This window comes from Seriola dumerili, unplaced genomic scaffold, assembly GCF_002260705.1.
Source record: "Seriola dumerili isolate Sdu_G_001 unplaced genomic scaffold, Sdu_1.0 BDQW01000025.1, whole genome shotgun sequence".
Taxonomy (NCBI): domain Eukaryota; kingdom Metazoa; phylum Chordata; class Actinopteri; order Carangiformes; family Carangidae; genus Seriola; species Seriola dumerili.
The window spans coordinates 7,694,109-7,708,634 of NW_019174280.1; the positions used below are offsets into that span (position 1 = coordinate 7,694,109).

General features: G+C 39.2%; 1 protein-coding gene across 2 annotated transcripts in view; it reads right to left on the bottom strand.

Moving 5' to 3' along the window:
• klhl29 (kelch like family member 29) overlaps nt 1-14,526 on the bottom strand; it is a 202,229-nt gene that overhangs the window by 71,417 nt on the left and 116,286 nt on the right. For both annotated transcript variants that reach the window (XM_022770029.1, XM_022770038.1), the window contains exon 6: nt 3,750-3,888. In XM_022770029.1, coding sequence (XP_022625750.1) covers nt 3,750-3,888 — 139 coding nt within the window. The remainder of the gene's footprint in view (nt 1-3,749; nt 3,889-14,526) is intronic.

Below are 14,526 nucleotides of genomic sequence, written 5' to 3' on the forward strand. Positions count from 1 at the left end.
GTGCCATTCATCAATTTGAAACGGGCAATTTACGACAAATTTGTGCAGTTACAAGAATTTGCCGAGAATATCTTGGAATATAAGAGATTTAGGACAAGAATATGAAAATGTGTACGAGTAGTGGCACAAATCACAGACACAGGTCTCTTAAACCTGGACAAATAAAAGCAAACCTATCTGTATGACTGGATACCACTAGAGGAAAGCGAGGAGATGTTCTGTAATTTGGATGAACTGACCCTATAAATACAGCTGGTCAAAACAACGGTTCTAATTAAAATCTGAGGAGTATTACAGTGTCCTGTGTTCAGCTCAGGCTGAATGGAGCAGCAGAGGGCTGAACTGTGCACTCGGGGCTCAGCTGCAGTGTTCACACAGGGCCGACACTGTAATGGGCTTTAACACAGCTCTCTACCCATCTCATAGTCATAACACTCTCTGAGTCACAGGCACAGAAAAACCACGCGTCGACTCGGAGAAGGAGGGAGAGAAACAAAAGGCATGAAAGCATGTGTGTCAGGACTGCTGAAAGATTCTGGAGCTTTTTACATTACTGTGGTGTGGAGATGCAGTAGCCATAAATTAAATGCCTGCAGAGCACACTTATTGAAAAATCCCGAGGGGTAAAATGGAATTACCGGAGATGATCTGTCTCCCTGCTCTGTGCATCGGCCCTTTAAAGGGTAGGGTAATAGGTTTTTGGGTGGGGGCAAGGGCAGACGTGTGCGTACATTTTGGAGCGGCATTACATTCTTCAGGTATCATGGGGTAAGATGGCAGGTTGAATGAACACATTCTGTATGGGAGGCCTGGAAATTTGAGGTGAGGGTGGGCAGTGGAGGAGAACACTAAAAATTGGGAGACAGACATTTTAGGATTCGGATGAGAAAATGGATGCGTTTGTGGAAAGATTTTTTTTATTTTTTATTTCTTTGAAAACTCATCTGATGTGGAGCCTTAGGAGTATCTCCCAAAAAGAAATTCCAAATTTTTAACATGAATGTTCATAATTACTTTGCCATTCCATGCTGCTAAATTTCGGCTCTTTGCCAATTAAGTGTTTAATTTCTTAAGTGACTCATTGGGTTGGTGTGTGTGTGTGTGCGTAGGCCAGGGAAACTAAGTGTGATGTGCACTCCCTCACCCTCCAGTATTACATCTCTACTTTGACTAATGGCAGCCTGCCTGGATAACACAAGAATTATGTCCTTGCAACCTGCGCACACACGCACGCACACACACACACACTCTCTCTCTCTCTAAAGCATGCATGCAGTAAAACACGTGCAGAGGCTTCATGTCAAGTACATTTGCACACACATACATTTTCCAGATTTCAAGTACATACTGTACACACACACACAAACACAAACACACACGTACGCACGCACACTGTGAAGGTTTACAGCAGGCTGACGGCTTGAACAGCAGTGAATGCCTCCTGATCGAGTTGGGCGAGGGAGGGGGGGGGGCGTACAGAGCATTTAAAGAGATGAAGTCTCTCTCTCTCTCTGTCTCTTATTTGACCTCATAAAGACGTGGACAGTAGTGAGCCATGAGTAGCATCAGCATAATTCCAGCTGCACTGAAAAAGTGGCCTGAGCAGCACATGGAAGGCCGTAACTCAATGACAGACAGGCCTTTGGCTCCGTTTGCTCCTCTCTAACCGAGCTTGCGACTCTGTGCCTGGCTGCAAACACCTCACAGCTACGACCGAAATGCTGCTCATCTCTCCCTCCCCTTGTATGCTCTTTAGTCGCTTTTATTCCTCTGTTTTTCTCCCTTTCTGTGCTTCTCTTGTCAGCGTTTCACTGCTGTCCTATTCTAACACAGCTCTCATCTCCATAAAGTCAAGGTGCCACATGCTTCATAAAGTCAACAGCCATCATTGTTGGTGTAGTTCATAACGTTGATGATCATGACTTCATTACATCAAACTAGAGACGTCTTACAAAATTAACAATTAGTATAACAAATTCATTAGATATTCTCCAGTGTGAAGTCAAATGATAAAATTTCTATTTTAGACACAATGTCATGAAAAATGACAGTGTTATGACAATAAATCACAGTAGTTTTACAATTAATTAACCAATTAATGAGAATTTGCTCTATTAAACTGTCAAATTAAACAAGAAAAATCAGACTATGTAGGCAGCAGAAGGCATGAAGACGAGCTTGATGAAATTCAGCCCGCTCCTCTGGGAGTCCCGGTGTCTTTCTGTGGCCCTGTCTCTACGCATAAATGATCTGGCCACTGTGAGTCCTGGATAAGAGGCACAGACGAGACAAGCTGATAGACAGGTTGACCAGCATGGGGGCTTCAGTTCTACCCAAAGTCACGTCAGTCTCGCAGGAAGCTTCTCTGCTATTGTCAAGGTCAAAGGAAGACCGAGTGTCTCTTTTTTTATTCATGGGGTGCATATCGCTGTCATGGAGATGAGTGGTGCTAGTATAGACGTGGCTCTGAGGTTTTTTTTACCTCTGTTCTCTCTCTGGTTTTCCTCACTCCATCCCTATTCAGGAAGAACAAGTGTATCAGTGGTGAGCGAGGAGGCCGTGGTAGCTGATAAGCAGCTTTCTGATGAGCTCGCTGTGGAGGCAGCATGGCTGCGGGGCAAAGTGACAAACTTCCCTAAGGCATTCCAGCTACCGCCAGCAACTGTGTGTGTCTTTCTGTTTGTCTTTGTCTTTGCTCAGCACTTCATTCCTAGCCATGCAAGTGAGAACAAACACACACTCACACGCACAAACAGCAAGGCGGCAAAACAACTTTGGGTCCAGGGGACTCTCAATCAAGCCGAAAACACCTGCAAGGATTTGAAGTAAGGATGAGGACATTAGGGAATTATGGTATTCCCTCTCCGGAAAACAAGGCAGATAAAAAAAGACATACTTGCGCTATCAAACTTTACAGTCACGCACACACATCTAGAGACACTAAAAAGGTCTGCAGCTGACACAAACACATACATACACACACACACACACACACACACACACACACTTACACACTTACACACTTACACACTTACACACTTACACACTTGTATGCAGACAGGCACCCATGGAAACAAAACAGCCCGCGAATATAAAAAAATATGGAGTATGAAGGGCAGAATACTAGGGGAATACTTAGATCCACATCAAATGAATACATTAGTGAAGGGTGGTGTTAACCTGTGAAACTGGTGGTTCAATAAGCTGTCTTAGATGCGCTTTTGTTTTGTCCTTTGTTTAAGACTGAAATGTCTTTTTTATTAGACTAACCATGATGTATTAGCATATGAAAAGGCTGTTTTGCAGCAAAAACTCACAAATTAGCAACAGAAAAATATGGTAGCTTGGGAGACAAAAATCCCTCTGCCCACAGAAGACAGCGTGGCTTTGGCGAATTACCACCCAAAGTGTAGAATGTATGATTCTTTTGTTTTGGCCCTTTGGTGAGTTTTAAAACATCCCCAGTCATGGAACATTTTCACTGCTCATTAAAATGGAAATGTGGTTAAATTGCCCTACATGGGGAGGAAAGGTAATGACGAGGGTTGACCTTTTTTCTCCAGTTTCAGATACATTCATTTGAGTGGGAAGAGGAAGGAATGGCTGCTGGCCCTGTGCTAGGAACCAAAGTCTTCACACACCTGCAAGAGAGAGAGGGGAAGGGAAAAAAAAAAAAAAGCGACACAAATGCGCCCTATGAAAAGAACAGACTGGATCAACAGCTGGTGGGAGGGGAAGCGAAGGCAAACCTTTTCACCAGGTCCTTGAAATACAAGCTGCAGGAAGCTAGAACATTTTGGTGGACTTCAAACTCTTTGCCTTCAACAATAATTTTCAGGTCTGTAAACTCTTTCGCTCTGCGCTGTTGGTTCAACTCCTTCAACATCTCTGTAGAACAAGAAAAAGAAACAGACAATGCCACATTTGGGTTTAGAATTTTCTCTCCTCCATACATACATGTGCATCAAAAAGCATGACAACAAGAAACAGAACAAAGTGTTGAAAAGTGCAGATTGTAGAACACAATAATGCTGGCCAGTCTTAAGAAACTGTTCATTATATGATAGGGAAGTGACATGTACAGATTCAATTCAACATTTCAGCCAAAGCAAAATGAAGCATGTATATAAATATGTAGCAGAAAAAATGTGCATGTAACAAAGGGAAATAATTCGCTCACATATTCTATCATGTACGGAGGATTAAGCAATACCTAAAACATGCTAGTGGATAACAGAACTAGGAGTGAGATTGTAAGAAAAACTAGGATTATTATGGGAAAAGACACTTGTTAACTGTATTTGACTTCAGTAAATTTACACTGCAGCACTACAGCTTCAATGAAGGGAAGCTGAATGAGATTAAAAAGCGCCTAAAAGAGATGTGGGCTGAAAACAGAGGTACTGTCAATGCATTATTCATACTGAAATAAAATTTTTTGGCTTCTCACTGGTGCCCTAGTCGGCATCGAGTTGACCTTCAAACACTGTTCAATGAGAAAACAACTGCTTATCCCCAAATCCCAACAACCACTTCTGTCTCTCTTAGAAAAATACCCCACCCACCCTCGTCTTCTTCTCCGGAAAGAAAAAAAACAAAAAAAACAAGAAAAACAGGGACAAAACACAATCTGAGAAAACATGCTTAGAGCAAACCAATGTGCTGTTGAAGGCCACAGTACACAGTGAGCTGTATAATGTGGTGTAGTAGTACAATGTTAAGCCTGGCCTTACTGTAGCGTTAGGTCGCAGGCGCTTGTTTCTTTGTGTCTTAATGAGGCACCATGAGGGGATGCTGAGAGTGAAAATCAGCAGGAGACTAGCAACTTATTTTACAGCCTTAGGAGGGATAACCAACACTGCAGCTTTGTTAATTTCCTATCAAGAATGCCACTAAAAGTGAGCACTAACAAATACTATCTACAGACACAAAAATGTAGAACATGATTATAGAGGGAGCCAGCCTCCATACTGTCTTCTAAGCATTAACAGAACTCTTCATAGAGACTGCAGGGTGTGAGGCACAGTAAACAGTTATTTGGCACAAAGCCTGTCATTGTTGTATAAAGGCACGTCTTCCATGCTGAGGAAAGATAAACAGTAGCCACAGTACTGTATGAGATACGTGATGAGATAGATAAGAGAGTTGGCAAATTCTCCCTCGATAAGCAGAAAGAGTTACTTTTCCCGAAGCTAATGCAGCCACTACCTCAGTGTAAGCATGAAAAAACGACGGTGCTGAGTCATTTGTTGTCAGTCGTGTCGTGTGTAACAAGGAAGGTGTGCATGGATGGATATGTGCTTTACACAGCCGTCTAGCCATTCAATGTGGGAAACTGATCAGACTTGTGATTGTATTGGTGACATCCAAGCTGAAATAAAAGACTTTTTCGTTATTATCCTGAAAGAAGTCCGTGTTCACGCCAGACTCAAAGCAGGGATTTAATTAACCTGGAATGACACTCGCCCTTTTATTTGGCTGGAATATCCACTCATTTAGCGCCTTCCATTCTCCTGACTGACACTGGGAGCTCAGCTCTGAATTAATTTGGTAGCTGAAATTATACAGTATAAAGACACATGACAAATAAGGTGCAATTCAGAAGCGTGCTTTGGTAAAAGCCTCTTCTCTGAGCGGCGCATCATTCAGAGTTATCGCATCAAGAAATTAATGGCCAGAAAGAATGACCTGGTTATTAAACATGCTGAATACCAAATAGGAGAAAAAAATAATAGATGCAGTTTTTGACAATACGTCCGCTGTACTTTGACCAGATGCACAGCTGCATGGTTCGAGTGAGCCATACACATGCACATGCAAACACAAAGCTGGCATTTGCGTTGTCTTTCATCCATCTCTCTCCACTCTCCACATTCCACTCCACTGCCGCTTGTCAGTTGGCCAGCTATCTGATTACTGTGTGGGCATGAACTGTGAATAGTGAATACACAGTAGTTTTGCACTTGCATTAGTGAATCTCCAGCGACCGATATGGCTCTCACCTCCAATCAGCCACACTGCACACCATCCATTTGCCCCAACAATAGAGAAAGTGAGAGGGGGAGACAGAGAACTCCACTTGTCAGTAAACAATGGCCGCCTCCCTCGGAGCCATGCAGACACACCTGAATGCCTGATGGAAAAGCTAATTATGGCTTCTTGGGGTGGATCGGTGAGTGCCCTAGAACAACTCATCACCGCCGAGCACCATGAAACTGCACATGGCGTCCCCATTCTCAGGTTTGGCGTGGAGTGTGGTGAGGCACAGCCATGTTCAATGGGACCACAGCGGCTTTGAAACACCAAACATCTCAATACTCTTGAAAAGGAAAAATCTCTTTGAGGACCGTCAAGTTCTGCAACGGAACCGTCTGGTGCGGATAAAACAGTTGTAAGGTTTGTTTTGCAGGAAGTACACAGATATTCTCACAGGAATATAATGTGCTACATTTCTGGATTATATCACGGACTGCATATAGTGATGAAAAGTGCTAGCGTAGTTTCCTGCCCCAAAGCTGTTCGCAGTGATAACAACACCCTGTGCTGGCTCTTGGTGATTGGTTGACACACTGCATGGGGGATTTGAACACTGTGCCAGCTCTGCTGCTCAGCCTAGTAACTCTACTGTCAAATATCTCTGAGCGTTGTGGCCAATGGAGTCCTCGGGTGAGATTTCCAGTAACCTATCATCGCATGCTACTATAAGGTGTGGTAAGTCATTTTACCGAGCTGTGATTGGCTGCTGTAAAAAGGCAACTCAGCACGCCATTGGTTGCTGAACATGGAGCCATTTTAAGGTCCTACATGTATTTTACTTGTTCCCCTTCTAGATCCGCCATTTTACATCTTTACTCAAAAATTGAAATTTTGAGACACATCTCCATAAGCTCATAATATTCTCTCTATTTTTTAAGAAGAACTTGCCAACTGACCTGAGTTGCTGTGGACAACAGGTTAAAAAGTAAAGGGCAAAACATTTAAAATGTTTGTATTACAGCAAAAGGCGCTGCGGCAAATATGATGTTTTCTACATCTTCGTGAAGAGGAGCCGTCTTAGAATTTTTATTTTTCCCATCGCTGAAAAAATGTCTTTCTTCATAATAAAATTCGACTCAAAATCATTAATATAAATTTAAAGCAACACACTGATTTGACTTTTATGTTATTTAATTCTCAACTTTAAACATCATAATGCATGTGCTGCTTTTCATGGTATCGTTCTTGATAAATAAGAGAGAATAATACACTGATGACTCAAAAATGAGGAGGGATAAAACCATTTTTTTAACATTTTTTCAGGGCATGTAGAAGAACAAGATACAAAAAATAAGCTTGTTACTCAAGACAGGAGATATATGATGCCTTGTGAAAAACAGTAGGAAAACATAGAGGAAAAAGTGACTTGACGATTATATAATCCAATCCGATTCTTTCTCTAAGTCACCATATTTCCCTCCATCTTCTCTGATAAATCTTGTGTTTTGACAGTAACAGTAAACATATAGTCATCCACATATCTCGATCCAATTGGATGACATTCTGTATTGCGCAGCAGAAAGGACAAAGATGTATTCACTTTGACCTTTTTCTTCTCTTTTAAACTTTCAACAATCAATTCCCACCAACACTCACGGCTTAATTACCTGGAACAAACCATGCTAGCTGATCAATAATTCAATGCACATCTCTGCCATAATGGGTTTTCTTTGGCTTGGAGAAAACAACAGTAAACAGTACATTTTTTTAACTAAATAAAGCAGTTTTATAACACTACATATGAAAAGAAATTAACATTCCTTATTACTTAATTATCTTCAAAGCAATTGATGAAGCTTTTAAAGCAGTTCTGTTATTAATATTTTTGTCTGGACATATAAGCAAGAGAAAATCATGAGAAATATTTACATTAATCAAAATGAATCAAATTTTATCACTTTAGATAAATTACATACATATTTAGTTGATTTTAGTTTTTTCAACTAATTACTTTTCAGTAATAAATGCTGTGTTTGAACTGAATTCAAAAGAATTACATTTTTGATAATCCAACCACACTGAACATTAAAAGGAAATTTATATTTCATGGTAAGTAAAGCCACCATGTTGAAAATTATTTTTGAAATTTATTCATTCGAATGAATGAACAACTTCCTGTAGGTATACATAAATGTATCATTTACATATAAATTAGTAGGCCACTTTACATGGTACTCATTCTTCCAGTTAGTTTTAATTAAATTATATTAAAACAGATTTTATGTTTTTGGTTATTTTGAAGAAGCAGCTGCAGCAGCAGCACTGTTGCAGGACTAAAGGAGACTGGACTGAGGCAGTCTGATCAAAATGGGCTTACTTGTACAAAAGCTTTTTGATGAGTAGGGACGTTTGAGACATTCCATCTCAAAGAGCAACTTACAACAGAATACGCATAGTGGGCCAAGAGCATGGCTGATAATAAATGCACACAAAAGAACTTTTTCCCAAGCAAAAAGCTTTCACAGTGTTGGGCTCCCCAAAATGTCTTTTCCCTGAAGAGAACAGAAGGCCTGAAACCCTACAGTAAAACCCTGTTTGATAATGTCAGGAGGATTCATGAGAGGTATTCCCATGTGAAGTGCTGCACTAATAATAAAAACGGATTAAAATGAATAACTTATCTGATATTAATTATGGGTAACTTGTTTTTGTCACAGAATCGAAAACATTACGGTGTAGACCTGAGCACTATCAGATGGATATTTGGAGAAAAAAAAAGCTTCCTGTCTGCTGCTGACTTTGATAAGAAAAACACTAAATGGTTTCCCTGTTTCTGACAGCACATATTAAAAACAACCACATGCAGCATTCACAGGCAGAGAGATGGTCAAAAGTTCACTATCTGCACAAGTTGTTGGATAATATAATGCCTCTATTCTGCAACCTCAGGTCCCAAGTACAACAACGGAAAAGATTCAATATCAGCTCTGAAGCCGAGGATGCCTTTATGTTAAATTCTTAAATTATGTCTTGACTGACTGACTGATATGTTTTTTAGACTTTTCTGTCTCTGTGCAGCTAAAGCTTGCTTATTTAAATTCAGGGTTGTACCACCCTCAAACCACATTTTCAAAAAGGAAAGAAAAGATTTGTTGAGCTCAGATAACACAGGCATGGCCCTATTGTAAGTGAACTTGCTAAAAGAGCAAAGTCAAGTAAAAAGAGCTGTTCAAATATATAATAATATAAATCATAGACTTCTTGACTTCTGAACATGTTCTAAATAGCAAAATATTTCAGTGGAATCTATATATATTAGTAGGTGACATGGATATTTCTCAGGTTCTATTACAGTCTTTCACAAACATTTTTTCCTGTTTTGTTTTTTGATGTATATATCAGTTGTGTGTATTATCACAAAGTTGTAATTGGGGGAAAAAAAACTTAAATAAACATAATTTACATAAATCCTATTTTTACTATTTCTGTGGGATTAGTTATTAAAAAATCAGTTAGTATGCAATTGTTTAAACTCCAATGTTGTCTGAAATAGAAAAAGAGGATCTTTATGGAAGATTAAAGAAAATATATTTTCTATTAAATTAAATTTGTAATTCTAAATCCTTCTCAACACTTTAAGGTTAGTCTTCATATTATGTTTTCATAAGTGGCATAAATTAGTTTTCTTTCTAACAAAGCTAAAAATGGCCACTTCAGTGTATCTTGATTTTGCACATTAAGCCTTATTATGGTTGAACTGTCAACTTGCTTGGGACAAATAAAATGAAAATGTACAATTTTTGTATTTAATTGGACAGTCAACAAGCAAAGCAACAAAACTTATTTTAGTTTTTCTCAAAAAAAACTAAGCATTTTCTTTCAATGAGAAATTGCTGCACATTTGAGTTACTTTAGGGAAATATAAAGAAAAATAAATAAATTATTGATTAAATATCTGGTGTCTGAATCACAAAATTTACTCAAACTTATTAAACATAAAAAATTAACTTAAAAGTATTTTAATAGGTGACAAACATTTTGACATAAATTAATTTAACTTCACATTAGCGTATTATTATATTTGAGAAATAATTTGTTTTCTTTATTTAAACATGTCTTATTATTAAATGTGTAATATTTAAACGTTCACACAATATTCAAAATAAGGCTACAGTACAATGTAAAAATCACATTGATATGTCTTATTTGTTAGCACTAAAGCAAGAAAGGAGGCAAGCACTTTTCAACAGGGATGTTTCATAAGCCATTTTCATTTAATGCCATCATCTTCAGCTCAGGACAGTTCATTTCAAAAGCCATGATGGCTAAATGTCAGCCTTTAACAGGTCATGAACAATAGCAGGCCACTCATCTAGATGCCATCTACTAAAAATAAAAACAATGCTTCACTTAGATAAAAGCCAACAGATCTCATGTGTTACTCAATCTACCCCGGGTTTCTTTCAAGCTGCAATTACTCTAAACAGTCTGAAACATACCTCTTACAATCACCGCCACATTCATTTCTGGAGACGTCTCAACAGTTTGCGCCTACTCCCAGCAAATCAGCTCATGTAAGGCATCAGAAATCCTCAAGACCCCTTGAGTCTCTAGCTGTCCTGATTTCACTCTGTAAAAGAGCAGTGGCACCATATAGCCTCAGAGAATAGTCCATGATGAGGACGCTTTATTTTTCCCTGCTCGAATCTGCTGAGCTGAGCTGCTTCAGCCTCAGCACTACTGTCAACGAGTCTGGACCGAGCCTTGGGGGGAGACACTTTGACAGAGAAAAGGAACTTGTGCCCCTCAAAGAGGCCGTCCGGGCCTTTGTTGCCTTCTCCAATAGGCATGAAAGAAAAGACCTTGAGTAGCAAAAAGCACAGAGTTGCTCTGTCCTGCGCTGCACACTCAAACCTCTACGTATACCCTCTGGTGCAAGGGTCAGACATGCACGCACACACACGCACACACACACACACACACACACACAAAAGCAAACAATCTGCACTAGTAGAACAAAGTCGTGGCAAATACAAGCACAGGCTTTGAGGAGGAAGAACATAAACAAAGAGAGCCCTGGGAGCATCTGTTGGCCTGCTGCAACACCATGACAGGATGTCATGCAATGTTCTCTTGTTCTTGCTGTTTGTGTGTAGTGGGAAGAGGAGAAAATCTCTGGTCTCGACTGGTGCGGTAGCTTCCTCATTAGGCAGGCAGAGGGGACAGTAGGTGACAAGCAGTCATACTCCCTCAAACAGGTTTTAACAAGAGGATACACCTGTGGCTAGCAAACAAGAGCACCGTCATATCTCTTCTTTCCCTTCAGGCGCTGCAACACCTGGTCAGAGTCTGAACGAAATGAGATGCAGTCTTTTCAAATGCACACTAAAAATGACAAAAGTTGCATTTGACTGTTTTCTGAAGACAGAAAGCTTAAATATGCACAGTGTGCATATAGTGTAGGTTACAAGCCAGGCTGCTTACAGTTCACAGGGGCTTGACATTTAGATTCAGAGCTAAAACTCCTGATGCAAGTATAAAACAGGTCAGTAAATCCTTGTTTCTACAATGACAACACTAGTATAAAAGTTTCTGAATTATGTGTATGATGGCTAATTACAACACAATCGCATGCATACGATTGTGTGTTGTCCAGGATTTAGCTCATTGTGCATTTGGAATATCATTGTTCATGTCAAATGATTTAAACTCATTTTACTTTTACATTTTGAAGACGTGCAAGCATTTCATTTATTTTGAAGACCATATGAAATAACAGAAAACTGGTTGCAAAAATATTTAAATCAAAGCAAAACTTTGAATTGAATAAGTAAATTTTTAAAAATATCTTCATAACGATCTTTGTCGTGTATTTTTCTGCACTTCACCCTGGTAAATGACATAAATAAAACGAGGAAACATCTTTTTTTTGTCTCTCATTGTCTCGCAATCAATGTCGAGTGAGACTAACCTACAACACATTCACCACAGGAATAACTCTACCCGAGGAGTAACTGGGACATGACTTCTGTTCCAAAATAATTCAAAGGAGGATTGTAGAGTTTATTCCAGCTGAAAGCATTTTAAGCTACAAAAACAAATCAAACCATGATGTCTATTTTCACTTCCAATTAAAACGTTCCAAGAGAATATGAGGCACTCCAAAGTCTTTATTACAACATTCACTAAAAGCTGGTCTTAATTAAGAGTACAGAGGTAACACTGATTGTGCCAATACCTGTCACCCGGTCAAGTCACATGACAGGAAAGCCAAGTAGGCTTAAAGAGACCACAAAAGCATAAAAGGAAAAGGTTTAATTACATGGACTTCAATGCTAATGAGACCCAATGACACATCATCAAAGATGTGTAAAGATTTGTATTCCTGCAAACCCGTTTTTCTTACTGTGTGTGTGTGTGTGTGTGTGTGTGCGTGTGTTCCTTTTATAGCTTTCTGACACATCATTACCACTGCAGCACTCCTCCCTGCCTGTTTTTAAACCTGTTTTTGAACCTGCTCGAAACATGAAAGTCAATATGGTGCCAAGTCACTAATGTGACAGTCCTGACCAACTATTTTAACGTATCGTGCTCATATTTCTTCCATCAAACATCACTGATATTAAACACCCATTCAAGCATCCAGAGACACACAAATGGAAAACAGCTTAGTGCTAATTTAATACTCACCACCTGATTTGTCTGTGAAGCTGCTTAATCTTAATCCAAGTATATCATGGGACAGTCTATATTTTTAACAGCTCCCCTAATATAGGATGAGCTGACAGCTTCATGTAAAAGAGGGTAAAACAAAACCTGCTCAGACCCATCCAATGTGTTGCCAGAAGTTATTCAAGCTCAAGCCTCACTGTAAGAGGCCAGACTGAGAAGAAGAGTTGAGGGACAACACCAGGGACCAGTTTCACAACGATATTTTACTGGTCTGTCGTGTTAGGCCACTCTTAATTTTGCTCATAGATCAGTTTAATGCAAGTGAGACTGAAAAATAAAGACTGACTAATTTCAAGACAAAAAAAAATTAGATACCTTACCCAGAGGCCAACTCAGGCCTAAGACCAATGTTACCATGGTAACAATCAATGACACCTGTGCTGACCAGTAGCACCCAACAACAAAAAAAAAAACAGGAAAACATTGCTCGTAATTTGTGGTTTTCTAACACTGTTACAGAGACAGCAAAGACAAGGATAAGAGTTTTTAGAGACTCCAGTGATTTTTGTTACACTCTTCACTGAATTTAGTAAAACGTCCTTGTAACTGTTGGATTCTTCTTGGATTCAAAAGACAATCATTTTCTGCTGGGGTAAACAGAGCTGAGCGGTTGGATGCGGTTATTCAGTCAGCCTTTTTTTTTTTTGTTTTTAAAGTCTTAATTTACCCAGAATTCATTGTACCACAGTCCGGCTTAAGATAGTCAAGAATAAAAGTGCTTTGTGCAACGGATGAATTTAGACGTCTATCTGAAGTCTGACTATTTGTTATATCTAAGCCATGGTCAAAATCAAGTCAAGTCCTTTGACACAGCAAAAAAACAAAAAAAAACAAAAAAAAAAACAAACAAAAAAAGACCTGAAAACTGCTGCTCACCGGTAATCAAAAAACTTTCAGTCACAATAAAGAATGACCTCTAACAGCACATACGATTCTCAACATAAATATAGCTTATTTCTGAGAATGCTTTGAATTAAAAAAAAAAAGACTTTAACCAACTAACAGTGACAAAGTTTTCATGCTGTGTGTCACACATCAGTAACCATGGTATTACAGAAAATTGACGGCATCTTGAAGGCAGCTTAATATTAATTTGTGAGGTTGATGTGTTCACAAATGTATTCAGAAATATCCAGTGTGTTATTGTCAGCTCTACATATAGAAAGAAAAAGGTAAAAAACAAACAAACATGAATACCGTGAGTGGTGCAGAAAGATGGACTAATGAGACGTGATGAACACTGAATTAGCTAATAATTATAAAGTAATCAGTTAAATGAACTGCTCCAATGATAAGTAGCAGTCGCTTTTCTGTTTTTCTGCCACTGGAAGCAGACAGAGGTGTGCAGTGGGGATGACAGCTCTCACTGGTCGATCAACATCCAATTGCAATGCTATGCAATGACAGCCGATCAAGCATTGGACAATTTCACACACGGGGACAGGAACCCATATGCCATGATGAAAATATAGATGTCACTATATGTAGTGGGTTACTAATGGAATGTATTCAGAGTCAACAATCATTTTCCATGTCAGAGCACAAAATTGTTTCTGAATTGTTTCTGTGGCTACAGACATATTTACATTTACAAGAAGCAGCGGCCAAATTGCTCCACAGCAACAGCCTCTGCTTCCACAATTTATGTTTCCACCCATCTCTCTGAGCATTCTGCAAATTACTTGTTGAAATGAAGCAATACAACTCCAAGAAATTATAAAGAATTCTTCCAAAACTAACAATGGATTTAGATGAATGGGTTGATTAACACAGTGACTAATCATTTAATAATAAATCCTAATTACTCATAAATGCCTT